A 27,358-nucleotide genomic window follows, 5' to 3' on the forward strand; every position below is an offset into this window, starting at 1 on the left:
GCTGTGCATCAGCCCAGTCCTTCCCCTCCCCCTCCTGCCCACCGAACGGTGGAGGAACACAAGGTCCTTATAAGCCTGTGTACCTGGATCTGTGTCCTGAAAACAAGGTAGCATTGTTGGTGGGTAGAAGCAGAGAAGCCTTTCTTCCTTCCCTGCTCTACCCCCATCAAGTCCCATCCCCTACCTCTGCCACCCCTAGGCACTTTCCCCAGGCCTTGTCACCCTCCATAGTCTAAAGCCATCTTCCTTTCTACTCACCCAGCCCCTTCTCCATCTCTCATCTCCAACGTGAAGTAGGGAAGATAGTAAAATTCCTACTAAAATTCCTACTAAAGTGTAAATGACTGGAAGGAGGTCCTGGGAATATCTGCTTTTTAAAGAGGAGACACTAAGAGTTGTGGATGTAGCTCTGTGGCATAGCATTTCCTTAACATGCCAAAGGCCCTGGCTTTCATCCCCAGCACCACAAAAGAAAGAGAAAAAGAAAAAGGAGTTTGTTTCAATTCAAGCTAAAATAGACCATACACTAAAAAGCAGATGCTACATCTCTAGCTATGTTTCTCCAGTTCAAATCTTCCCTTTCTTCTAAACAACTATCTCTCTGGAGAGTCTGGGGAAAAGGCCAGATGTCTTAAGCAAAGGCATATCCACAATTAGACTTGAGCTCCTTTTCAACTCGTATGTGGCTTCCTTTTCCTGTTTATTCCTTACAAGACTCAAATGCCACCTCTCTTAATCCATTCCCTGAACACCCAATACCAGCCTTCCCATACTGCCAGACCTCTTCTCCTCCTATACTGACTCCTTCACAGCCCTGGGTGCAGAGTGTGTGTGTGTGTGTGTGTGTGTGTGTGTGTGTGTGTGTGTGTGTGTGTGTGTGTGTGTGTGTGTGTGTGTGTGTGTGTGTGTGTGTGTGTGTGTGTGTGTGTGTGTGTGTGTGTGTGTGTGTGTGTGTGTGTGTGATCAGAGTCAATAAGTGCTCGACTCATAGGCTAAAGGTGTGTCCCTGCGTGGAAGGTCTCTGACCAGCAGGAGCCTAAACTGAACGCTCTTTACCCGGTTACCCAGCTATGGCCCGCATCATTGACGTGGTGCCTTGTGACGACCGTTCTGCCCATGTGTATGCGTCCCCAGCCATCCTTCTCCCACTGGAGCGGCAGCGCAACCAGCTGGCCGGCGTGAAGCATCAGCTCTACCACCCAGCCCTGCCCACCCTGCGCCGCATGGACATGGACTCAGTCAAGGCCTGCCTCCCCGACACACACTGCCAGTCCTCCACCTATTGCAGCAAAGGTCGGCACCTCGCCATGCACTGGCACCAGGCCCCTTTGGGTCTTTTGTTTGTCTGCCACTAGTTGGTCTGGTACTCTGCCACTTGAGCCACACCTCCACCTCTAGCGTTTTGTTGGAAGATAGGAGTTTCATTGACTTTCTTGCCCTGGCATGGTCTTCTGTTTCTTTCTGGCTTCAAAATGTAATCCTTGGATCTCAGTTCCCTGAGTAACTAAGATTACAGGTGTGAGCCACTGGCACCTGACTTGTGTGGGTTATTGAGCTAAGGTCTCAAGGCCAGGCTGGCCTTGATCATTCTGCCTTAGTCTCCTGAGTGCTGGGATTACAGTGGTGCACCACCACACCCAGCTGGTGATGGCCTGGTCACAGCAAATTCTCCCATGGTAAGAGACAAGAATCTTGTATGGACAAGTGCGTCTTTCTTGTCTTATTAATGGAGAGAGAACTGTGAGGAGATTGCTATAGTAGGAAAAATAAAAATTGTAACAAGAACTTGTGACCAGTCACCCCTGAACCTCTGGATCTCTCCTAAGCACCCCTTTAGGAGTTCATCCCTGAACTCCTCCTAAGCATACCCAAAGGCCTGTCCCATGAATGAGGGAGAAGATGTGGGTCACATGTGGAGTCCTGATCAGCCAGGTAAACAATGCTGGCTAGAGTCTTCAACAGGTGACAGAGGCCATGTTGGCCCTAATACAGCAACAGAGGAACTGGGCCACCTACTGTGCATGCTGCTGTGTTTAAAAACTTGGCTAAGGAAGTGACCTAAACATATATTGTTTTCTGCCTCCAGTAATCTTAAGCTTCAAATTCTAAACAAGTGATATCAAGTTATCACTTGTGTGTTTGTGTATGTGATACTACTGATGGGACCCAGGGCCTTAGCGTGTGCCATGATAGGTCAGTATTCTACCACTGAGCTACATCCCCAGCCTTGGTTTTTGTTTTGTTTTGGTTTGGTTTTTGTTGGTTGTGGGGCTTGAACTCAGGGACTGGGTGCTGTCCCTGAGCCTCTTTGTGCTCAAGGGTAGCTCTCTACCACTTGAGCAAACAGTACCACTTCTAGTTATTGAGTGGTTAATTAGAGTTAAGAGTTTCATGGGGACTTTTCTGCCCTGGCTGGTTTTGAACCACCAGCCTCAGATCTCAGCCTCCTGAGTAGTTGGGATTACAGGTGTAAGCCACTGGCTCTCGGCATCCCCTAGCCTTGGTTTTTGAGACAGGGTCTCAAGGTATAGCTCAGGCAGGCCTTGACCTTGCCATGTAGTACAGACTGGCCTCAAACTCACAATCTTCCTGCCTCTACCTCCTGAATCCTGAAATTACAGGTGTGTGCCACTATAGCTGGCTCTCACATTATCTTTAAGAACTGCACAGTACAGATGTGGTATGATTTATTTAACCAGTCCTTTAATGATAGAAATTAGAGTTGTTCCCAGTCATTTACTATCACAACACTGCAACGGGTCTTCATCCCACACTAACACTTGTGTCCATATAGGACCACAGAACCAAAATGAAACTAGAGATTTAGGTTCCGATCTCAGACTCCTGGGATTCTTCATGTTAGATTCAGCCACTGGCCCCAACACACCAAATAAAGAATAGTGGTGAAGGACAGAGAAAGATTTATTACAAGGCATAGGCACGCCTCGGGATGAAAGTACTTCAGTCCATCTTCCAGGTACAGACATTACCTTTAGGTTTCAATAGACAAAAGATTTTATTAAACACTCCAGGTCAAAGTGTGGCTGGTTGGTCCTGAAGGGATCATGAAGAAGGGGTTATCACTGTCATCATTTGTAGAGAGCAACTGCTCAGAATATGCAAGACATTGTTGCCTGGTGAGTGGTCTGTACTAGGAGGCTCTGCTGTTCCTTTCTCTTTTTTTTTCTTTTTTTTTGTCGGTCATGGGGCCTGAACTCTGGACCTAGGGGTGTCCCTCAGCTCTTCAGCTCAAGGCTAGCGCTCTACACTTGAGCCATAGCGCCACTTCTGGCTTTTTCTTCTTATGTGGTGCTGAGGAATTGAACCCAGGGCCTCATGCATGCAAGGCAAGCACTCTTCCACTGAGCTATCTTCCCAGCCCTCGGCTGTTCCTTTCCTTGGGAGCTGTTTCCTCCTTGCTGACAGGTTATCCTCAGTCCTGTCCTTCCTAGATTACAAGGACTGCAAGATTAATGGCTCAAGCTGGGCTCCGGAGGTTCACACCTATAATCTTAGCTACACCAGAAGGCTGTGATCTCAGGATCCTGGTTCAAAGCAGAAAAGTCCCCATGAGACTCTTATTTCCAGCTAACCACTCAAAAACTGAAAGTGGAAAAAAAAAAAAAAGAAAAGTGGAGCTGTAGCTCAAAGTGATAGATCACTAGCCTTGAGCAAAAGAGCTCAGGGACAGTGCCCAGGCCCTGAGTTCAAGCTCTACAACTGACAAACAAAAAACAAAAGAATGGCTCAAAGACAGTCACAAAAATGGAGGTAGGGATGCCAAACTTCTTTCCTGCCTTTGGTTGATTTGTGGGCCCAAGTAAGGAACCAGTGCTTTTCAGCAAAAACATTTTTGCCAGGCACCAGTGGTTCACACTTGTCATCATAGCTATTTAGGAAGCTGTATAGCTATTCAAACTTTGTAAGTCATAGTTTTAATTCAGCCAAAGAAGAAAAGTTTGTAAGATTCTTATCTCCAATTAACCACACACACACACACACACAAAACAAACAAAAAAAGCTGTAGCTTGGGTAGTAGAGTCCTAGCCTTGAGTGAAAAAGCTTAAGGGATGGTACCTAAGCCCTGAGTTCAAGCCCCAGTACCAGCACAAAAATAAACAAAACAAATAAATATACATTCTTCTTATGAAATAAAGTTGAGCTATCTATACAATGTTGTGTAGCCTTTTGCTTCTTTTTCAGTCTTGATTTCTAGGAGCTCTTGCAAATATTAGAGGAATTGCCTCATGTAAAATTGGTAGAACTATTTTTTCATTTATCTTTTAACATATTTTGTCATGCAGAAGTGTATGTTTATGCAATCAAAGTTATTAATCTTGTATTTGGCTTCTATTTACAATGACGCTCCTTATTTATAAGGGAATATGCCCACATTTTCCTCTAGTAATTCTATGACTTCATTTTTTTTATTTACATTGATCTGTATGGAACCTATTGTAAAAGATGAAATATGATGCCATTTTAGATGATGAAAAGCCAGCATTTTTTATTCTAAGTTTAAAGCGTAGTGTGAGTAAACCTCTCTTGTGTGGGGGGAACACCTCTTCTCCTTTTATCTTCTCTCCACAGATGAATTTGACAATGTCCGGTTCTCACTCCTGGGGGTCCCCAACAAGCCTCTGCAGTGCTTGGTGAGTGCCCTTTGCCCTGGTCCTGGATTTGCTCCAGGACACCAGCCTGCACTTGGTCCCAAGCCCCTCTGGTCCTGGGCTCTACCCCTAAAGACTGCCCTCAGCTGCCTGCCTGGACCCCACCCCCACCCCCCACCCACCAATCCCTCAGACCAACAGGTCAAATGCCAACTCAGCCCCCCAGCCCACGAGTCTCGCCACCTGCAGTGGTTCTGACCCCTACCACCCCGGCAGGGCATCACACAAAGCGGCCAGAAACTCCACGATAAGTACCGAGAGGGAAAGCTGCAGCCCATCGCTCCAGGCATCAACTGCGTGAGGTGGCCCTCCTACAAGCACGCCATCGAGGACTGGTCCCGCTTCCTGTGCTCAGGAGAGAAGTTCAAGAGGCCCTGCCCAAGCAAGAAGGGTCAGAGGATGCTCTGGGGCGGGAGAAGGGCGGGAAGGAGACCGGGACAGCGGGGAGGGGTGGGGGGGAGGTGAACAGCGGGGAGGGGTGCGGGGGGGAGGTGAACAGCGGGGAGGGGTGCGGGGGGGGGAGGTGAACAGCGGGGAGGGGTGGGGGGGAGGTGAACAGCGGGGAGGGGTGCCGGTGGGGGGGGAGGTGAACAGCGGGGAGGGGTGCCGGTGGGGGGGGAGGTGAACAGCGGGGAGGGGCGGGGACAGCCAGACGGCCCCTGGGGAGCGGAGACCTGCGAGGCAGGAGCCATTGGGCCACCTGCAGGAGAGGCGGAGACCTGCTGTGGGTTCGGAGGCGCTCGTCGCAGGGAGGGGGCCAGGGCCTGGTCCAGTGAGCCCTGCGTCTGATACTGGGCGCTCAGACGGTTCTAGAACGGGAGGAACCGGGTCTGCAGACTGGGCCTTGCCCGGGGCTTCAGTGAAGAGCGCGCTGCGCTGGGAGCAGAACGTAGGCGCGGGCGGGGCTTTGGCTGGTTTCCTGCTGGGCGGGGCTTGGCGTTGGGGCGGGGCCTGTGGGCGGGGCTTGGGTGCGGAAGGCGGGGCTTGCTGGGACTGTGGGGTCCTCCAAGGTGGGCTCTCTCCGCAGTGGAGCATTTCTGCGGCTACGGGGTGCGACGCTTGAAGCCCGAAGTGACCCAGAACTGCCGGGTAGAGAAGGATATCCCCCCGGGGGTTCTGGTGGGAAATGGCTAAGTTGGGGGACAGAGGAGGCTGAGGCCTGGGTTCTCTGGTCCCCAGGGCCAAGATCTCCAGTAGGGAGTGCCGCGGGGGGGGGGGGGCGCGGATGGGGGCCTGGATCCCCCATCTTATTAGCCTCTCCCTGTGGCCCGGTTCAGTACTGTCTCAATCAGAACCCCAATGTAGACCGCTTCGGACAGAAGCCCTTGCCCTACAACGCGCTGTAAGTGACGCCAGGCACCCCGGGACCCCATGTCCGGAGGAGGGAAGGTGGGGTCTTGGTCACTTCCCCGGGCGCATGCCCAATGCTCTTTGCAAATAGAAAGCCTGAGAAGTATCCATTAGTCCCAATATAGCACAGGAAATTGCTATTTCAAAAATACCGAATTCCTACCCAACCAAGCACCTTGTTGTCCAGTCCTTGGTGTCTCTCTGCTTTGGGAATGGAGGCATTAAACGGAGAAGGTTGCTTGTGATCCCTTGGTGGTGGAGGCCCCTTCCCACTTGAGGTCCTCTCTCCATGGTTTTTGTTGTTGTTGGTTTTTGTCTTTTGTTGTTTCCAGGAATGCTTTCAGAACCTTCGGATCCCATTACAGGTAGGGAATGACCTGTCCCTTGTCTCCCAAAGGCTGACCATGTCCCCATCTGGTCGTTTGGGGCTTGCTTAAGGCTGCCCTGGTAGGAGAGGTTGGCACTCTCAGGGTCACCCTAGAGCAAAGGTCCTCAAATGTAAAGGAGGAAGAGTACTGTGAGATCTTCAAGCATCTTCACAATCTGCCCATCTCACACCTTCCTAGCCCTACTTGCACACTTCAGCAATACCAAACTCTTGGTGCTGGCCAGGCACCCCAGCACAACCGTGCACTGTTTTTGCACTAAGTAGTCCTTCCTCCTCTGCATGGGAAATGCCTCTTCACTCTTCCAAGCTAACCCAGATTTCCCATTCCTCCATGAAGTCTTCCCTGGCTCTCTGCTCAGGGAAGAGAGACCACCTCACATTCCATTATCACCTGTGCATCCCTAGCATATGGCACCCAGATTATTTTATTATCATTGTTGATGGGAAGGTGCTTTCCTCATGTACACACACAAGAGAAAACTTTGGATTTACTTCTGACAGAGGAGGTTCACTAAAAGAAAAATTGAGTGAAGTAGTTCATGGTTGGAGATCAGTGGAAATAAGGCTGAGGTAAGGGGTAAGGGGAGGAGCCTGAAAGCCAAGAACAGCCACAACATATAAAAGGAAATTGGGAGCCATGGAAAGCTCCTGACTGCACACGGGCTGAAATAAAACTGTGTTTTTAAAGCTTTGAGGGTAGAAATCTGGCTACACAGGAAAGGACTGAAGAAGGCCTTGATTTCTCCTCAGGATTTCTTGCATCTTTTTTTCTCCACAGTCGTGCCAACTACCTGACTCCCTGGCATTAATCTGTGGAAAGGAGAATGACTCCCAAACTGCTGGACCAAGCCACCTCAGGTCCCCCAGTGGAACAGGGGTTGTATTGTGACACCACCTATCTCCTCAGAAATTCAATTCAGCCTGCCTACAAATAAATCTAATTGGTCCTCAGGGTTATGTGTGTGGGGAATGGTGTGTGTGGGGGTGTGTGTGTGTGTGTGTGTGTGTGTGTGTGTGTGTGTGTGTGTGTGTGTGTGTGTGTGTGTGTGTGTGTGTGTGTGTGTGTGTGTGTGTGTGTGTGTGTGTGGCTAGAAGGTCAAGACCATAGCATGTTTTTTCACCCTTGTCTGTCCCCTGCCCACTCCTTGAGGACTGGTGAAGGATACTTGGTGCCCTTGGGAGGAGTGCCACGGTCTAAGCCTCAAGCCTGGCCAGGGTAGGTCTGGAAGCCAGGCTTCCTTGTGCTCTTGTCTCATGCTTGCGACCACATCCCCACTCCTACCCATCAGAGCCTGAACTTGAGCCCCATGGAGAAAGTGGAGTTGGGGGGGGGGGGCTAGAAAATGACTTATGGGAATCTCTGAAACTCTCACATTAGTATACTCTGGGAGCTTCCTGGCCCCCAAAGTTTCCCTGAAGAGACAAAGGTGGGCTCTGAGAATCTGGCTAGTCCTGTAGCCTCTACTTCCCATGGAGCAGCATGATATAGAACATAAACTTGTATAAGATCCCTGAGATGAAAACATCCTGTTCCCTGAGGTATCACCAATAAACACAGTAAGCAAATCTCATCTGTCCTATCCATGAGGAAGCAGGACTAAACTTCATCTGTCCCTAACCTCCCGGTCCTGCATCCTTTATGTGAAAGGCAGGTATGACAGCCTGGTCAGACCAGGTAGTCCTAGGGCAGAAATCCTTTGCCTGGCATAGGGGTAGGACCTTTATTCTTGGCCCTTGAGGGAAGAGGTTTCCATAACAAGTTTATATTGGAACAAAGAACCACTAAGCTCAAGAACCCCCACATGAAAATCTTTTGGTCCTAGGCAATCTGAAATCATGTTGATCAATCAGTCATCACATGCCAAGTTGTGTATCCACCTGCGTGTGTATTTACTGTGGAAAGGCTCAGTGTTTCCACCTGAGTCTGTGTCCACTGAGGTTGGAAATTCTAGTTCATGCCCTGTCTTTCCCATCTACTAATATCTACTGAGAACTTACAGTACACAAGGCCAGAGTATCTGGAGGAAGGAATTTAAACTCCTCCCTTCCAGCTTTGTTATACAATTGGAAACATTACCACCTTCTGGAGTTTCCTCTAGGTCTCACTAGCGTTCCCAAGAAGTGAGTAGAACCAGTGTTCCCTTTCACAGCTGGGGAAACAGAGGCTGAATCAAACCCTGGCTAGCTTCAGGCCAAACCTAGAACCTAGGTTTCAAGTCTCATGACACCACATGGCATTGTGCACATAATGTAGAAAAAAATTCCCAGATAGTGTTCTTGCCGCTCAGTTTAAAAGCTAATTAAGGTGTTGTGTTGTGGCTTGATAACACAGTAAGTTCTGCCTCACTGATTTGTCATTTCTTCTAGGGACAGAGAAGAGGGGAAATGGTATCTATCTCTACTCTTAAGTATGGGACTCTGCTGATGACAGGGCAGAGGCCTGGGCCTAGAAAACAGACAGGAAGTAGTTTACGATCACAAAGTCCCTTGGGAGTATCTCACCTTCTGCCACATTGTACAGGAAAATATTTTCTTGTATGTGTAGAAGGGAATGTATGACTGGCAAAGTCCATCCCAGAATGCAACCCATGAAACATCTGAGGCCTTTGCCTGGGCTAGTGCTGGGTGGCTAACCAGATGCTGCTTTGGAGGTGTTCCTGGTCCACTGGGACAGAGAAGCAGGCATAGCTTACTCAAACCTAAAACCATATTATTCTGGCTCAGGGCATCCTGGATACCAATCCTTACCAACAATTTAATATAGGAAATTGTGCCTAAGAATAAAGAAAGCATAGAGTAGAAAGAAAAAGCAGGCCTGGTATAGAAGGTAGGTAATTTTAAACCCATCTTACAGGTGGTGATGTAGGCCTGGGGAGATTAGGTGACTGGCAGAGCTGGAAATTGAAGCCAACCTATCTGGTCCCTGAGTCCGCTATACTATATTTTGATGCTTTGCTTCCCTGCTCACAGAGACAAGCCCAGAGCAAGGAAGAGACCAGGGGTGAAGGTGGAGTTTCCTGGGGCTGAGGTCATCCAACTAGGGCTAAGGAGGATAGGATATCTCATCAGAAAGCTCTCAGAAGTTAAAAATCCAGTAGCAAGCAATTGTAGGAGTCCGGGGGCATCTTGTAGCCCCAGCTACTTAGAAGGCTGAGGAAAAGATTGCTTGAGCCTGGGAGTTTGGGACAATCTAGGACAACATAACAAGACTGTCTCAAATGAGGGGTGCAGGGCTGGCGGGCAGAGCTCTAGGAAGAAGCCAGACTTTGGTGGCTCACATCTCTAATCCTAGCTACTTGGGAGGCTATGAATGTGAAGATAGTGGCTTAAGGCCAGTCTAGGCAGAAAGATCATAAGATTCCATCTTAATGGGGAGAAGCTGGGTATAGTGCTGTGTACCTTCCTTACTAGCATACACTCCTAAACCCTAAGGACAGGCTTATTCCTGAGGGCCCCAGGTATCCCGTCGACATCCTCCCAGACATCCCACCAAAGCTTCAACAATGACTCTATTTATCTCTCATAATATCTGGTCAAAGCAAGGATTAACCCTCATCTCTAGCTTTTTTTATATGCCTTTGAAGTCCCCAAAAGATCTTGGCCAAGGCTATGCAGCCAGAGCAGTCAAAGCTTAGGATTTAAACCTATCCCATGTCTAGTCCCAACCCGCCACTCCGGTCCACATAGCTCCCTCCCCCCAAGACCCGCCCTTCCTATAAAGAATGATCAGACAAACAGAGGTCTGGCCTATGATGGTCAATGCCTTTACTTCTAAAGCATACATTGGACTCACTATATATTAACATCAAAAGTGGCTACCTAAAATGGAGTCATTCTTTTAAAAAATCCCAATATTCACATTTATGTATAAGATCCAAAATGACATGAAATTAAACTATACAATGTTATGAATAGTATAACAAACTGCTTTTAGAAAGCAAAATGAAAGAAAAAAATTAGCTGTTGGAACTGTTGCAAGCCTACATTCCAGTCTTTTGAGGCATTGTGAACAAGAACCTGTGCTGAGGAAGAGCTAGCGCCTCCACAGGCCCAGGAGAGAGCTCAGAAAAGGTGGATGTGACTGTTCAGACTTCCTGAAGTTACGGGTGAAGTGACACATCTTCCCATCCCACTGCACCCATGCTGTGTACTCTTCACAACCAGGGAGGATTGGGGTTGGGGGTAGAGCTGGGTTTAGAATGGTCTGCAGGTTGGCTGAACTCCTGGGGAGGGCCCTGGCTGTCCAGCAATATTGGTTGACCATGCACTTGCAAGGAACACTGCCTGTGGGACTCCAAAATCATCTTGCTTCTGTTCCCTACACCCTGGATATTTGCTTCTCTAAGGACCCTGTAGACAGCCAGAGTCCTTGGGGGACTCTAGGAAGACTCAAAGGAGAATGTTCTGGCTTTGAAGCAACCAGATAATGGGAGAGCATTTTGGCAACAGAGATCCCTCAGGTCAGGTCAAGCCAACAGCCAGACTAATAGAGGGATGGTGTTACCACAGGCTAGGAGAGCACTGTGAAGTCAGAGAGGGTACCCACCCACCATGGGTACCCAGGCCTGGCCTTGGCATTGTGGCACCTCTGAGCCTAAACACTTTGGTTCATACAATGTGGAAGAGGACATGTATTTATGTCTGCTGGGGAGATTATGGGCTTGGCCCTACCTCCTCTCAACCTCACCTTTCACATGCACAGCTCTATATGGCAAGGACATGTCCCCCACCACAGACTGGACCCATACTGCCCAAGTGGCGGGGGTACTTCCAAAGCACCTGTACCTGGTTAGCCCCAGGCACAAACCGCTTTGTTCTCTTTTTCCCATGGAGTGCACTGTCCCTAATTGAGGGTGTCATACCTGTTTGCACCTCCTGTTATGAATCCCCTGCTCTCCAGGCAACAGAGATCCCTATCCTGTACATCTTTATTAGAAAACCTGGCTGGGACACAGGGTTGTAGCTTTCAATCTGCCCTCCTTCCCCCAGACAGCAACTTGAAGGAGATGCCTTACCTGCCCACCTCTGGGTCACAGGTACTGCCATACCCCTCTCCTCCTTCCAGACTATATAAGAAGCTGAAAGTTTTGGGGAGGTTGACTTGTTACCTCCACCCCTGGAGTAGACAGGGGCCACCTGACTGCCCCTAGGACTCCAGGCTCCCAGAGATGAGAGAAGTAGATACTCTCAGAGGGTAAATCCCATGATGGGAAAAGGGTTTATGGAATTAGGACTGGCCACAGCAATCTGGGTCCTTTGCTGCCAGGCTGGTGCCAGGGTGACTGAGCAGGTACACTGCCCACCTGCATGGGACCCTTCTGCCCTCTCTCAGGGGCCACAGGACATAGAGCTAGGTGGGGGATGGTGCCATGCAGCCGCAAGGAGGTGAGGCTGGGCTGGGCCAGGTGGGTGGTGCCCAGCCTTAGGGGAGGCATGCAGCTACCTGGTAGGCACCCTCAGCAGCAGCAGCGGCTGCACTATGCTGGGCACTGTGCTCCTGTAGTAGGGCCATGTCCAGGAAGCGCTCACCACACCACACACACTTGAACTGCTGCTCTCGGGCATGCACGCCCTGGTGCTTGTTGAGATGCTCACGTTGCTTGAAGGCCTTGTCGCAGTTGGGACACTTATAGGGCTTCTCACCTGTGTGCACCCGGCGGTGGCGCTGCAGGTCTGATGCATACTTGAAGCGCTTCTCGCAGTCTGGGCACTTGAGCGGCTTCTCGCGTGCTGGGTCACAGCGGTGCTGCACAAACTCAGAGGAAGAGAAGAAGCGGCGCTCACACAGGGTGCAGCGCAGGGGCTTCTCAGCTGCTGCACAGTGCGTTAGCTGGTGCTTCTGCAGGGCCGATGCCCGCTTGTAGGCCTTGTTGCACACTGGGCATTTGAAGGGCCGCTCAGTGGAGCCTGGCAGACACTTGTGCCGCAGCAGTTCGGCTGACTGGTCAAAGCCCTTCTGGCATACGGGACACTTGAAGAGAGTCTCAAGGGTGTGCACATGCTGGTGGTAAAGCAGATGGCTGGGCTGCCCAAAGCCCTTCTCACACAGGCCACATTTGAAGGGCTCCTCAGTCTTGTGCGTGCGCCGGTGCCGCATGAGGGCATACTGCTGCTTGAAGCCCATGGGGCACAGGTCGCATTTGAAGGGCCGCTCGGCACTATGTGTGCGCTCGTGCTGCCGCAGGTCAGAAGGCCGCTTGAATGCTTTCTGGCATTCACCACAGCGGAAGGGCCGTTCGCCACTCGGGGTGCAAGGGTGCTGCAGCAGCTCCGAGGATTCCTTGAAGTGCAACTCGCACACGTTGCAGCGGAACAGGTGGTGTTCGCCGGAGTGCGCATACATGTGGCGCACCAGGTGTGAGCGATGCTTGAAGGTCTTCTCACAGACAGCACACTTGTAGGGCCGCTCTGAGCTGTGTGTGCGCTTGTGGTGCACCAGGTGGGATGACTGGCTGAAGCTCTTGTCACACAGCGTGCACTTGTACGGCTTCTCCCCAGTGTGGATCCGCTCATGCCGAGAGAGCTCTGACAGATGCTTGAAGGGCTTCTGGCAGATGGGGCAGCTGTAGGGCTTTTCAGGCTGTTCTACAGCAGCCCCAGCTGGAGGAGGAGGGGGTGCCACCTGGAGCGATGGGGCCCCCGTACTAGCAGCTGGCTCAGCTGACTCGGCTGGCTTGTAGGTCTTCTCACAGATAGAGCACTTCACCAGGCCAGTGTGGGCACTGTGGTGCTGAGCCAGCGAGGTGAGCAATGAGAAACCCATCTTGCAGACTCCACAGACGAAAGGCTTCTGCTCAGCCTGCACACATTGGTGCTCCAGCAGGTCAGTGGCTTGGTGGAAGATCTTGAGACACTGTGTGCACTGGAATGACCTGTCGTGGCCCACTAAACACTGGTGCTCGTGGGGGCTGGACAGGTGTGCCAGGTCATGACCACACACCCCACATTTAGGGCCTGGCTCCCCTGCTGCCTGAAGCGGGGGTGCATGTTGAGGAGGCTGTAGGCCGGGATCTGGCTGCAGGAGGATGCCATAGACAGCACAGCCCAGGGGGTTCTCAGCTGTACCAGGGGGTAGTGTGTGGTCAGCCAGCGCTGGTGGTGGCTCCGCATGGTGCTGAGGCTGCGGTGGCTGGGGCTGCTGAGGTTGCGTCTGTGGGGGCTGCTGCCAGCTTTCTGACATGCTTGGGAAGATGAAACAGGGTTTGGAGAGTAACGGCTTCAGTTTCCTGCTTAAGGTGACACAACCTAGAGAGAGAAGATGTCCAATCTCAAGGATGGACAAGGACCTCAGACAAGGCACAGCAGAGGACTGATCGAACAGCCTCCGTCACTAAGTAAGAAGACAGACTAAAGGCTGTGTTTACAGGGCAGGGGGCTCTTCAAGGCAGGGTCCCAGCAATGGCAGGGAGGCTCTGCCTTTCCCAGTGATCAGTTCTGTAGGGAAGAAAGACATTGTGAACTTGAGATAAGAACAAACAACCTTTCCCTGGCTCCTCTCCCTGTGCTGCCCACACGTGCCACTCAAACATCAGCCCCATTAGGGAAGGCAGATGTCAGGGGCAAAATCTGCCTTTCTTCACATGCTACCAAAGAAGACTGAGGGCACATCAGCTCATCCAGGCAAAGGGGAGGGGAGCTGTCTCCACTCCCACCCACCTTAGTTCCTCATCCCTGAACTAACTCCAACCCCCATGAGTCCACTTCTAGCTTCCTGAAAATGCTGCTCAGTAAGATATCTCACATGTTAGAATCTGGAGTGATCTGTCCCTGAGGCCTGTCAGCCTTGTTCCCATTTCACTCTAAGTCCAAATGCAAGACATCACTATTCTTGCCCATGTAATTGTAACTCCTCTGTAAGGTATTCTCACAATTAAAAAAAAAAAAAAAAGGAGCTGGGAAGATGGCTCAGTGGTAAAGCGCTTGCCTTCCATGCATGAGGCCCTGGGTTCAATTCCCCAGCACCACATAAGAAAAAAAGCCAGAAGTGGCGCTATAGTTCAAGTGGTAGAGCGCTAGCCTTGAGCTGAAGAGCTGAGGGACAGTGCCCAGGCCCAGAGTTCAGGCCCCAAGACCGGACCAAAAAAAAAAAAGACATCATATTCAGAGAAAGTGCTTGTTAACCCAAGGAGGTTAGGCCACCTACATGAGCCACGCACCGTTTCAAAACCCCTCTCCTGTGTGACAATCCTGCCTACACTGCCCTCCACCCTAGCCACATGCCTATTCTCTCTCCATATAATAGGACTGTTGGTGTTGCTGGGATATGCAGCCATAGACAATAGGCATTAGATGACAAATTCACAGTCCCACCCAGCCTGGATGGCCACAAAGCAGAACTTCCTTACTCTAGTTGTTTCCTAGCACACCACCAAGAAAAAAAAGTTCTAAATTCTCCAAGTGTCTCCATAGGCCATCAGGAGAACAGAGGAAACTGTACTGCTCTCCCTCAGAAACTAGGGTGCAGCAATCTAACCACAGAGGCTTTCTGCTCTGAGTCCGTAACATTCCAGGCATCAATGCAAGGCAAAGCCCACCCAACCCAGGCAACCCTCTAACTCACCACTTTGTGGCAGCAGCAGGTAATGCCAGAAAGAGGGAGGTACTTAATGTCAGAGGCAGCCTACTTCCAGGCTCCCAGCCTCTTGCATTTAAAAGTTTGTATATGTTTGCTCTTGAAAGGAAGAAAGGTAGAGGATGCCCCCGTGGACCAGACTGGCTTCCAACAGTTCTGCAAAGAAACAAATGTCAAGCTAAGAGCTGTCATCCTCAGCATCTTTCAGGGAGAGGGGCAGGTATATTAAGCCTTTAGTGGGGCAGGGAGGCGGAAAGGTGGGCTGCTCAGAGCGCCGTCTAGGTCTAGCTGAGCCAATCCAAGTGTATGTTTTCTTCCTGGCAATGGCTGCCAGCCCCACCCCCTCCCTGCAGCAATCCCACTGCCCACTCCAGTCTTCAACCAGGAAAAGGTGCAGCCAAGAATTCTTTCTGGTCACTCGGCAAATGGGAGGGGAGGCCTGCCCCACCTGCGCCCCACCCCAGCCCTACCTCGCTGGGAAACCGAATGAAAACCGATCACACTCTACCTGGCCCTCCCGGGCCGTGCAACTGAGCTGCCGCCTGTCAGCCTTGGCGCAGGATGGCCGGGCCGCCGCGGCCCGAGAGTGGGGTGGCCGGGCCCGAGAAGGGCCCAGAGCCGCAGGCCCGACCCGGAAAGCGGCCGGTGGGTCGGGCCTGAGGGGCGGGGGAACGGCTGGGCCGGCTTGGGGAAGGGGTGCGGCGGGAGCGGAAGTATCCCCGAAGACGCAGCCCCGGGTGCTCCGCCGCTCACCTGCTCCAGACCGCCCGCGGGGCAAGGCGCGGGGCTAGCGGCGACCAGCTGCTGTCTCGGCCGTCCCTTTATTCCGGCTCCAGCGGCAGCGGCAGCGGCGCGGCCTATGCACGCTGCCAATCCACGGCCTCGCGTAGCGGCGGCCCGCGGACGGGCTTGCGGCGGCCGGAACAGAGGAAGCGAAGCGCGCAACGGGGGTAGCGGGGCTGGGGCGGAGGAGCGCCGGGAGGGCGAGTGGACCGACGGATGGCCTTGCAGAGACCGGCGGACGCACGGGCGGGCGGCGCGGGGCCAGGGAGGCGGGGCCGGGGAGGAGCGGCTGGGCGGCGGTGGCGGCGAGGCGAAGGCGCCCCCTACCGGGAGCCCTGCGGCCTGGCCCGCACAGAGGGCGGTGCTCCGGCCCACAGGCCGCCGCGCTACGGCTGACAGGGGGAGGGCGCCCGGTTCCCACCCACTCCGCTTCCGGAGAGGAGGCGCCCGGGCCCGGCGCGATGCCTGCACCTGACCGCGAGGGGCCTCGCGGAACGTCTGGTTTGGCTGTGAAGAGCGGGACCCCGGGACTCAAGATTACGGGCCCGTTTAAAGAGGGGACCGTGGAACCTGTGCGACGGGAACGCCGAAGCTGAGGAGCTCCAACAGGCAGGCCTCCGCGCGCAGACAGCGAGCCGGCAGCGTGCGGTCCCGGGCGGTCAGCGCGCACGGCCCAACCCGCTCCGGCCCCGCCCGGCCCGGAGGCGGTGCTACACCAGGTCCCGCCCCCGGGAGCACTTCCGGCTCCACGGAACTCCGGATGCGCCGTGAGGTTGCCCGCGGGACCCGCCCGGTAGTCTCGGACGCGGCCCCATGAGCGTGGCGCCCCTGGTGGGCTACAGCAGCAGCGGCTCGGAGGATGAGGGTGAGGCCGAAGCGGAGGCCGCGTCTGCGACCACGGGGTGGATCAGGCCCGGGAATGGACGGCGCCGTCGGTGAGGACCTAAGAAGTGTCGCGCGCGAGGGCGCCATTCCCCCACTGGGACTTGAGGGTCTGGGGCGGCGGGGAGGGCCACGTAGCTCCTAAGGATGGAAAAGCGGAGTGCAGAGGGAACAGAGGAGCCAGAGGACACCCGTGGACACAGCCCCAGAGTACCACCACCTGCTAGGACAAGGCTGGGAGGCAGGAACACGAGATGAGGTCCACACTCGCATCATTGCACTATCTTAGGTGTGTTGGCTCATTGAAACATAATTGCAGAGATAATAGTAGTCAAGGCGCAATGAATGTTCATCGAACCCATTCTGAGCCAGTCGAGACTGAGAACTCCAATGAATAAAAGCCATCAGAGTCTCTTCGCTTCTTGGGTCTTCAGTTCTTAAAAACCTATTCTTGTTGCTAGCATTATCTCAGTTGATCCATCAGGTAGCAACATGCTTTACACGTGAGGAAACTGTTGTACTCCCAAAAGAGAACATTTGCCCAAGATTACACAGCTAGAATATGCCATCCAGCCCATGACAAACCAGTTAGGTAATTGACCTACCAACCACTCACTGCTGCACACCCCAATGTTTCCCATGAAGACCAAGCACCCTGTCTGTTTCCCCATGTTGTTGGGAGACAAGTAGTGGGAAGAGGGCTTTGTGGCTGTCCAGAAGTTGCCTGGAAATCCACACCCAGCCACTATGTATAAGTGATTACAACTTTTGTTGGATGTACAGAGGTAGAGTCCCAAGAATAATTGTGCTTGTTTGTTTTTTTTCTCTTGCAGAAGCCAGAGCCCCCTGCCCTGTGAGAAGCTTCCAGTACCTGAGAGTGTGCTGAACATGTTTCCCAGCACAGTAGAAGGGCCTGAGGATGATTGTACAAAACATGGGGGACGGATTCGCACATTTCCCCATGAGCGGGGCAACTGGGCCACCCACATCTACATACCATGTGAGTTACACATGGAAGGCAAATGGCTGGGACCAATAGGTGGTTCCTAACTACAACTAGGAGGAAGAAATGAGGGGTCCCATGTACTAGTTCTCCCTCTTCCCCCAGTGCTGATGAACAGATGATAAGCAAAAAGTCCAGGCTTCTGAGTTAAAGATAGCACTCTACTACCTACTGCTCTGATATCCTTTAGGACTTGTTGGAGTCTCTGTTTTCTCCCCTCTAAAGTGGGACTAATAGTAATACCTGTCATCTAGGAAAGTTAAATCATCTATGTTAAATACACAGGATAAGTACACGGCATACAGAGTGATGGCTCTTATTTTTATTTTCTGTAGCCTCTCCTGTTACCAACATCCCTCAACTAGTACATTTGTCACAATTGATAAGCCTACATTGGCACATGATAATAACTCAGAGACCATAATTTGTATTAGGGCTTCCTCTTCATGATGAACATTCTATAGGCTTAGACAAACCTGAAAAAGAAAAAATATGCCAGGCACCAGTGGTTCATGCCTATAATCCTAGCTACTCAGGAGGCTGAGATCTGAGAATCATGGCTCAAAGCTAGCCCAGGCATAAATGCCCATGAGACTCTTATCTCCAGTTAACCACCAGAAAACTGGAAGTAGTGTGGCTCAAGTGGTAGAACACTCACCTTGAGCTGAAGAGCTCAGGGAGAGAGCCCAGGCCCAGAGTTCAAGCCCCAGGATTGACAGAAAAAAGGAAAAAAATGTATATACCATATATCATCATATAGAATGGTTTCAGTATCCTAATTGTGGGGTACCTCTTCATCTCTATCTCCCACATGTAGTGCTTTCAATATTGGCAAAGTTGCTTCAGATGTCTGTGTGCATGCTTTTGTATGGATACGTTTTCACCTCCTTTGGGTAAATACTAGGGTGATGGCTGGGTTGTATACTAACAATATGTTTGGTTTTATGAGAAACAACCAGCTGTCTTCTACAGTGCTGTCCCATTTTACATCCCTACCAGCAACAAGAGTTCCTGTTGATCTACATCCTCAGCAAGTGTTTGGTGCTGCCAGTGTTCTGGACTTGGTCCTTACGTAGATATACAGTGATGCCTCATTGTTTTGTTTCCCTAATGACATCTGATGTTGAGTCCTTTCATTTGCTTTCTGCTGTCTGTATGTCTTTCCTAGGATGTATAGTACAGGTTTTTGGCCTGTTTCTAATCAAATGGTTTGATTTCAAGAGTTGTATAGTTTTTTTTTTTTCTTTTTTCTTTTTGGGGGAATAGGGACTTATACTAGGGCTTCATGCTCTTGTTCAGCTTTTTTTATTCAAGACTGGTACGCTACCATTGAGCCACACCTCTACTTCCAGTCTGGTTAATTGAAGATAAGAGTCTTGGGATTTGTCTGTCAGGGATAGCTTCAAACTTCAGTTCTCAGATCTCAGCCTCCTCAAGTAACTAGGATTATAGTTGTGCACCATCAACACCCAGTATTTTCTGTATTTTTATCAGAGGGCAAAAATTCTATTTAATGAAGTTTAATGAAATATATCTTACTAGTCCTAATAACTAATAAGGGATATAACAATCTGAATATAGACATTGGTTTTCTTGATCTCTCGTTCTCTCTCTGATTATTGAGATGGGATCTCAATATATAGCCTAGCCTAGCTTCAAACTCACAATCCTGCCTCAACCTCCCCAGGACTGGGATCATAGGACTAACTCACTACACCCAGCTTCAATTTTATTTATATCTGCTCTATTTTTTTTTTCTCTTCTGATTCTGGGTTTGAACCCAGGACCTTGCACTCTCCCTCAACTTCCTCACTCATGGGAGATATTCTCCCACTTGAGCTACCCCTCCACCCAGCTTTTTGCTCGTTATTTTAAACATAAAGTCTCTTAGACTTCTCTGCCTGAGCTGGCTTTGGACTAAGATCCTCCAGGTCTAAGCTTCTGAAGTAATTAACATTACCGGCATTAGCCACCTGATCCTGGTTTCCAAATTTTATCTTTTCTTCTTACTTTGGCTGGCATAGGATTTCCCTTCGCAATCTGGTAGATTTTTATGCCTCAGCTGGTTAGGATCTGATTAATCACTTCTTCTAAGGGCAGACCATTTTGAGAAGAAAAAAAAAAGTTCCACATGTTTCTAAACTGTTTCTTGTTTATCCCATTCGAGAAGCACATATTCTCCACAAAACTGAGAACCTGGCAGTGTGCCAGGAAATAAACTTCCCCAAAGTGTGTACCTTTCCCCATGAGTTCTCCTGGGGATTGGTACAAGATGTGGATCCAGCAATTTGTTCATGCCCATTTAGGTTTCCTTACCCTGATCCTTGTTCCCGGAGAAGTTTCCCTCATTTGTCATTTGTGAACTCTGTTCACCTCTGGGTGTCTCTCTTGTCTTACAGATCTGAGAAGAGCTGGTTGCTTTCTCAGTTTATTGAGCATTTTATGCCTCATCAGGGTAGTATGACAACTTCCAAGCTTCATACTTGTTTGACTGGAAACAAGAAGTCCCCTGTATATTTCTTTTTTTTACTCAAGTCCTTTAGAATGAGCATTTAATACACTTCTCTAGCCAGAAGTTAATATTAAAATATTATTAGACTAAATAGACATAGACTACTCTCAGAACCAGAGTACCTAAGGCTTCTCTCCGCCTTTGGTTTCTTCATCCAACCATGACCCCTTGGCTAAGGCAAGGGCCTCTCCTCTCCTCTTCCCTCCAGATGAAGCTAGGGAGGAATTCCTGGACCTGCTTGATGTGTTGCTGCCCCACGCCCAGACCTATGAGCCCCGGCTGGTAAGGATGGAGGAATTCCACCTCAGCCTGTCTCAGAGCGTGGTCCTGCGCCACCACTGGATCCTCCCCTTTGTACAGGCCCTGAAAGACCATATGACCTCCTTTCAAAAGTGAGTGCTCCCTCTACTTCCTTGCTCTTCTCCCCTCAAGGCTCCTCCTCCTTTCCTGAGGTGCTTTGGGCTTGGAGCATGCAGTGCATTAATCCAGAAAACAGTCTGGCTCTAAAGGATAGAATGAGGCCCATCTCCTGGGATATGTGCCATGCCATTCATCTTGGTGTGACCTTGGGTATTCCATGAAAGCTTGCACGCTTTCTCTTTTTTAATTTAAAAAGAAAACTTAATTTTACAAAGGGTAGTTTTAAAAATAGGTGTAATAAGTTGGGCGCTGGTGGCTCACACCTATAATCTTAGCTACTCAGGAGGCTGAGATCTGAGGATCACGGTTTGAAGCCAACCAGGATAGGAAAGTCTGAGTCGCTTGTCTCCAATTAAGGACCCAAAATGCTGGAAGTGTATTGTGGCTCAAGTGGTAGAGAGCTATCCTTAAGCAAAATTGCTCAGGAATAGAGCCCAGGTCCAGAGTTCAAGCTACATTACTGTCACCACAAAAAGAAAGAAAAAGAAAGGAAGGAAGGAAGGAAGGAAAAAGGCAGGAAAGGAAAGGAAGGAAGAAAATGGTGTTACCTTATGGTTTGCCTGATTTTTTTCATGATTATATAACCTTTGAAAGTTATAAAAACTGGCCAGGTGCCAGTGGCTCACGCCTGTAATCCTAGCTACTCAGGAGACAGAGATCTGAGGATTGTGGTTCAAAGCCAGTCCAGGCAGGAAAGTCTGTGAGACTCTTATCTCCAATAAACCACCAGAAAACTGGAAGTGGCGCTGTAGCTCAAGTGGTAGAGCACCAGCCTTGAGCTCAAGAGCTGAGGGACAGTGTCCAGGCCCAGAGTTCAAGCCCCACGACCAAAAAAAAAAGTTATGAAAACCGTAATGTTGTGATTCAGAAGTAAATGTCCTCCTCCATCCAGGGGATTTAATTCCTGGAAAGGGGCCAATTCAACATGGCCACTAGTAGAAATGAAGAGCAAAAGGAGAAAGGCACATGAGCTGTCCTTGAACTCAATATCTGCAGCTTCCTGAGCTTTGGGGTACCAGCATAAGCTGCCACACCCAGCTAAAAGTACTGGGGGTTGTTTTTTGTTGTTTTTGGTGGTGGTGGTGGTGGTGGTGGTGTATGTGTGTATTTTATCATAAGCTAATTATTCTGGGTTTTTTCCCCTTACTGTTCTTCCTGAAATATGGTCTTTCTTCTAAATTTCAGATTCTTCTTTACTGCCAACCAAGTAAAGATTTATACCAATCAAGAGAAAACCAGGTGTGTGTCCACCTGAGCCAGAGTCACTACCAGAAGTTTCTTTGAAACAAAGATTGAAGGGTTGTTTTTTTTTTTTTAACCAAGTCTATGACTACAGAGCCACTATTCCAAAATTGGAGTAGTTTTTTTTTTTCCAGAAAAGAACTAGGGGAGCATTGAGAGGAGCATAGAGATAGGGAAAAACCTGTGAAGGTCGGAAACCTGTTTCTACCAAACTCTGATCCCAGTCATAAGTTTGTACAGTCTCCATGGCCTCCTGTTTCCTTGATTCATCCCCTGTTGGGCAGTTTCAAGGCTCAAATAAGCCCAGTGGGTTTTGAAAGGTGGAAAGTACTAAAGAGTTAAGTGACCATAAAGAGGACATTATTGTTACCAAGACTTCAAGGCAAGCGAATTATCCAGTGCACTTATGTGACGGAAAAGGCCCATGCCCTCTTTCATTCCATGCTGCACAAACTCATTAGGCTACAGCGTTTCAAGGAGGGCAGAGTGAGCTGTGAAAGATTCTGCTGTATGAGGAGAGGAGGAGGTAGGGCTTTGGTGTCGTAGAAGCTGGTGAAAGGAAGTTGGAGATGGAAGGTGAAGCAGTAGAGGCAAGAAGGTACACATGGTAGGTGGAGTCCTCTAAGAAGGTTCTTAGACACCAGGGAGGAGAAAACACGAGGTCACAACTGGCAGAGGAAGCTTGAAAATGGGAGGAGGGAGAGAGAAAGCCAGCACGTGGAGCACTAAGGAAGTGAGGTCTGCCATGGCCCAGGCCATTAGACCTCCCACTGGGCCCTAGGCTCCTGCTCAGATGGTTTATGATCTCAGAGACATGTATCATTCCCATGTTGTCTCTACTGCTGCCTCTCCCCAGGACCTTTATTGGGTTTGAGGTTACCTCAGGGCATGCCCAGTTCCTGGACCTAGTTTCAGAGGTGGACAGAGTCATGGAAGAGTTCGGCCTTGCCACTTTCTACCAGGTAATGCACAAACAGTACAGATAATGCATGCACACAGCTATTGTTTCTCCAACAAAGCTGATTCTTCTCCACTCACTAATAACTAGAACAATACCATCCTTTAAGAAGCCCTTATCAGAGGCAAACTAAACGGCTGTCTTCTACTTGTCCACAAAGAGCACACAACCCTGGTGTCTGAGGCTTAGCCAGGTGTAGCCATCCAAAATCCAGCATTTAAGATTTCCTGTAACGTAAGTATACTCAAGATTTGTGCCTTCCACTCCATAATGTATCCATGCTTGCTTCTTGTTTCTTAAGTCATTGTCCCCAGCACTAGTAAAAATCAACCCTTCAGGGAGTTCTGTTGCTTGTTATGACTTAATGCTCCTGCCCTGTGTCCTTCAGTCATACTTGGAGTCCAGCTTGAATATCAAGGTTTTTTTGTTGCTTTGGTTTTTTTTTTTTTTTTCTTTTGGTGCTAGTTGGTCCTGATGCTTAAACTCAGGGCCTGGGCTCTGTCCCTGAGCTCTTGTGCTCAAGGCTATTGTTTTACTACTTGAGCCACAGCTCTACTTTCAGCTATTTTGGTAGTTGAGTGGAGATAGGAGTCTCACCGACTTTCCTGCCCAGTCTGGCTTGGAACTGCAATCCTCAGATCTCAGCTTCCTAAGAAGCTAGGATTACAGGTATAAGCCACCGGCAGCTGGCTGAGTACCAAGGCTTTAAAGAACCATTGGTTTTACTTTTTTAAAAAAATCTTTAAAAAAACATGCTAGCTTTAAAGAATGACAAAATGGAGATAGCTATTGTTGCTTCAAAATAGTAAGACATTCTAGGTTTTGTTCATTTCATCTGACAAGTGTGTCCTGTGCTAGGATGTTTCAGATGAGAAACTTCCATGCCCTACATCTAATGATTCCTTGAGAATGAAAAAGAAAGGCCCTGAGACAGTCTGAGTTGACTCAGGCTGCCACAATAAAATACCACAGAGTAGGGGCTTAAAGAACAGAAATTTATCTTCTTATATTCTGGAGTCTGGAAATCCAACATCAAGGTTGAATTCTGACCCCTGTCCTCCTAAGATGTCATCCCTGGTAGAAAGGAAGGCACAAACAAGCTCTCAAAGAGTTCTCATGTTATAAGTCTAAGAACCAAACCCTCAGGGCTTTATCCATCCCTATCACCTTCCAGTGGCTCCTCCAAATGCCATCACACTGGGGGCTGTAGGGGCTGGGGTGTAGTTCTGCTCATAGCAAGGACCAAGCAGGCTGTGTCTGTGTGTGCCAGGTTCTTAGGATCAGCCCTGAGGGTCCAGTCTTGTGTAAAAACAGGCCAGGATACTACAAGGAGACCCTGACAGTGGTGCCTTGGGCCTAGCATCTGGGTGACAACCACCTCCTTGCCTTCTTCTACAGGACCCTTCATTCCACGTCAGTCTGGCCTGGTGCGTGGGTGACGCACATCTGCAGCTAGAAGGGCAGTGCCTCCAGGAACTACAGGTGAATTCCCAGGCGGGAACATAGAGGACCTAAACTCCAGATGTGATGGAGTAGAAACCGGGGGAGGACAAACTAGGCATCTAATCCCAAGTACTTGGGAAACCAAGGACATGGCAGGAGAGCCCCCACACCTGACCTTGCCAGAATTGTGATCCCTGGGTCAGGAAGACCTGGAGTGTGTTAGCAATTCAGATGCTTTGCTCCTCCCAACTCCCTCTCCTGACCCAGGTCCCAATCCTAGTTTCACTGGTTACTGTGAGAGCTGGGGAATCTCACCTGTAAGCAGGGTCATAAGCCTGACCTCACAAGATTGGGGGGTGATTAGTCAAGATCAGAGAAGCCTGAAGCCTTCATGGCCCAGGACCTCTCAGCGTTGCCTAGCCTCTGAAAGACTTTGTGATACTGGTTATGTTTGCTGTGCCTCTGGGCCTCAGATTCCCCCTAACATGACTGTCCCCTCCCTGCTGGCTGCTGGCTGAAGGAGATCGTGGATGAGTTTGAAGACTCTGAACTGCTGCTGCGAGTGCTAGCTGAACAGATCCGCTGCAAGTCTGGGAACAAGTTCTTCTCCGTGCCTTTGAAGTGAGCCCCAGATGCTTTCCTGGACTCAGGCCACTCTGCAGGCCAAGCTGCAGATAGGGGAGCCTATCAGTACCCATGGAGATGCTCCAGCCTTCCTCTAGGAGGCCCCAGCTCCATTCCTGACTCTTCCTGGGAGCTGGCTAGAGAGAACCTGGTCTCTGGGATTTACAGGTTGGATGCTACTGTGTGGCAGTCATTCCCAGAAATCACCAGTAGAGGGAAGCCTGGACTTTGTAATTCTTGCTCTGTAGTTGTGTTACAAAGAAAAAAATGAGGTTCACTAGGGGATTCCATCCACATCTAGCCAGAACCCCAACTGAAGTCCCTCTAGGCCTACTAACGCAGACTCTGCCTCAGCTTGCATTGTGGTTCCATAGGACTCAGCCAATTTTTTTTTTCAAGTCATCATACCTTATGAAGCTAGGACTTAGGGGCCTCAGTGGGACTGTCACCTCGGTGACAGGAGGGAAGGGAAGCATGGGAATGGTAAGTTTTATAGAAGAGCAAGTTAAGTGTACCTTGCCTGGGTTAGTAGAACTCACCTGCTCCGGTGTAGCCCAGACACAGACCTGGAAGTGTGCCACCACTATTTATCTACGTTTGTCTCCCCATTCTGCACCAGTAGAGGCCATTTCAGGACTAGGCACAGGATGCTAACTTGTAGGCAGCAGCTTTCTCCATTCCTTCCTCCCACTCCCCAGGTGCCTAGGGAGTCTTGAACAGATGTTTCATTTTGGCTTGGCCATGGCTGGAAGCCAGGCCTCCAACACTCTGACCTCTGGCTTCCCCCATCAACTTTCCCAAAGAGGCAGAGAGGTACCTCCCTGCAAAGTCTTCCACCTGCTGTTGTGGAAGAGCCTTCTAAGAGGTGCCCAGAGAATTACTGTTATCAACGCCTCAAGAGGATGAGGCCCAGTCCTTACCAGTTATCATTTGGGTTTCTGATGATGGATGAAGTTATTTTTGTTACAGTTTTAAATTATGTTAAAAATAAAAAATGCATTTTTCTCTTTTCTCACTTGTGTTTTCACTGCTTGTAGTCACTAAGGTGAGAGGATTTTCCTTTGCCCCTACTCTCCTACTCTCTCCAGTTGTTCTCCTGTTTAAGGGGCTCTTCAGACATCCAAGGCGGGTGGGAGAGATATTAACGCTGTCTTAGTAAAGGGAGAGTGGGATCACTAGCCATCCAGGCTTGGCATGTGGCATCCCATCCTTCACAGGCAAAAGCCCAGACACACTATTCTGCTTCCTTACTCAAGGCCTTTCTAGGACTTTCATCTGTTCTTCCAACCACACTCAGAAAAGGGAAGGGGTGGGAATGATAAGTTTTACAGAAGAGCAAGTTAAGTGTACCTTGTCTGGGGCAGGAGAACTCACCTGCTCTGGTGCAGCCCAGACACAGACCTCCAGCTTAGGCCCATTGCTCTCCACTTCCCACACCCTAACCTCATGATCTTGCAGCTCTGATTCCCTTTTCTGGCCCAAGAAATCTGATGCCTGTTCCCCCAGCACCATTACACTGATTAACTCACTGGTCATTTGCTTGATGGCTCTGGCAATGGAGGCCATACTCGAGAGGAGAAGCAGGGAAGGCACGTTTCCTGCCTTACAAGTCACATGATGATACTGGCTGTACAACCACCTTAGACCTGCTCTGTGCCAGGCCTTGATTGGATGCTTGGCTGAATCAGCCCAGGTCTGGCCCCCTCTGCTTAGTGGGAAAAACAGGCGAGGTGTACTGAGAAGAATCCTCATTCCTAACCTTCCACTTCCCAAATGACTGGCTGGGGCTGCTCCCCTGGGGGAGGCGGGCTGGGCTAAGGATGGAATCGAGTACAGCCACTTTGAGAAATGGGCCAAGATCAATAAGCGGCTCTTCAATGGAGAATGAAAGGTGGTGATGGGGGAAGGAAGCAGAGCTTGCTGAGGGGGAGGGGCTGGGCACTGGGGCTTGGCAGGTACCCAGACCAGGAGTGTGCCTCCAGAGCCGAGCGCACTCAGCCAGCACCACACTGCAGAAGCCACTGGGTTCTTCCATACGAGATGTGCCCCCCAGAAACCTAGTAGACAATTGGGTGATAGACAAGAGACCCAAGTGGATTAGGGTCTGCCCCTGAGTGGGTGGTATGCATGGAAGAAATGCTCTTGATGAGCATTTATTACACCAGGGAGTGTGCAAATCAACACATCTGGCCTCATTCTCAGATGTTCCCTGCAGGGCAGAGAATGGTCATCTCAAGGCCTTACTGGCTGAGTTCCACCTGACAGTCTGGCCCTTTCCATCACCTCTCCAGACCACCCCAACGTTGTTTCCAAAGGAGAGAGGAATTACCTCCATTTGTTTGTTTATACTTTGTCTTGGCACCAGAAGCCCCAAGGACTGCCTTGTTACCAGGCCCTTTTGCTTGCCTCACCTTGTGCTAATCACTAAAACTGAGTTTTGCCAGAGAGAAAGTTTATTCACCAGGCAGCCAAGTGTGTGAAGGCAGGAGCCCCAAGTCTCAAATCCACCGC

General features: G+C 50.1%; 3 protein-coding genes across 8 annotated transcripts; 2 read left to right on the forward strand and 1 right to left on the reverse strand.

Moving 5' to 3' along the window:
* Window positions 1-7,359, forward strand: Spmip8 (sperm microtubule inner protein 8). 3 transcript variants are annotated; one of them, XM_069992666.1, is made up of 8 exons: window positions 1-107; window positions 1,069-1,293; window positions 4,591-4,652; window positions 4,887-5,061; window positions 5,698-5,759; window positions 5,948-6,012; window positions 6,353-6,385; window positions 7,187-7,359. In XM_069992666.1, the coding sequence occupies exons 2-8, from the start codon at window positions 1,071-1,073 to the stop codon at window positions 7,215-7,217; spliced, it is 651 nt and encodes a 216-aa protein (XP_069848767.1). In that variant the 5' UTR covers window positions 1-107; window positions 1,069-1,070; the 3' UTR covers window positions 7,218-7,359. The 3 variants fall into 3 exon arrangements, with proteins under 3 accessions (XP_069848767.1, XP_069848769.1, XP_069848768.1); XM_069992668.1 differs by having other exon boundaries at window positions 1,135-1,293; XM_069992667.1 differs by lacking the exon at window positions 6,353-6,385.
* A 2,790-nt stretch (window positions 7,360-10,149) lies between these two features.
* On the reverse strand, window positions 10,150-16,377 carry Znf319 (zinc finger protein 319). Of its 3 annotated transcripts, none has more exons than XM_069992413.1 (3): window positions 16,334-16,377; window positions 14,969-15,136; window positions 10,150-13,842 (listed from the first exon to the last, which is right to left on the reverse strand). In XM_069992413.1, exon 3 carries the CDS (start codon window positions 13,586-13,588, stop codon window positions 11,831-11,833), a length of 1,758 nt encoding a protein of 585 aa, XP_069848514.1. In that variant the 5' UTR covers window positions 13,589-13,842; window positions 14,969-15,136; window positions 16,334-16,377; the 3' UTR covers window positions 10,150-11,830. The 3 variants fall into 3 exon arrangements, with proteins under 3 accessions (XP_069848514.1, XP_069848512.1, XP_069848515.1); XM_069992411.1 differs by lacking the exon at window positions 16,334-16,377 and adding an exon at window positions 15,734-16,161; XM_069992414.1 differs by lacking the exon at window positions 16,334-16,377 and adding an exon at window positions 15,451-15,486.
* Window positions 16,378-16,417: 40 nt separating this feature from the next.
* Window positions 16,418-25,859, forward strand: Usb1 (U6 snRNA biogenesis phosphodiesterase 1). Of its 2 annotated transcripts, none has more exons than XM_069992415.1 (7): window positions 16,418-16,698; window positions 17,479-17,645; window positions 20,369-20,552; window positions 21,766-21,819; window positions 22,679-22,784; window positions 24,179-24,262; window positions 24,744-25,859. In XM_069992415.1, exons 1-7 carry the CDS (start codon window positions 16,577-16,579, stop codon window positions 24,846-24,848), a joined length of 822 nt encoding a protein of 273 aa, XP_069848516.1. In that variant the 5' UTR covers window positions 16,418-16,576; the 3' UTR covers window positions 24,849-25,859. The 2 variants fall into 2 exon arrangements, with proteins under 2 accessions (XP_069848516.1, XP_069848517.1); XM_069992416.1 differs by having other exon boundaries at window positions 24,697-24,771.
* The last annotated feature ends 1,499 nt before the right edge of the window (window positions 25,860-27,358 follow it).

The sequence above is a fragment of the Dipodomys merriami genome, unplaced genomic scaffold (genome assembly GCF_024711535.1).
Source record: "Dipodomys merriami isolate MVZ:Mamm:240054 unplaced genomic scaffold, mDipMer1.0.p SCAF_41, whole genome shotgun sequence".
In the NCBI taxonomy this organism is placed as follows: Eukaryota; Metazoa; Chordata; class Mammalia; order Rodentia; family Heteromyidae; genus Dipodomys; species Dipodomys merriami.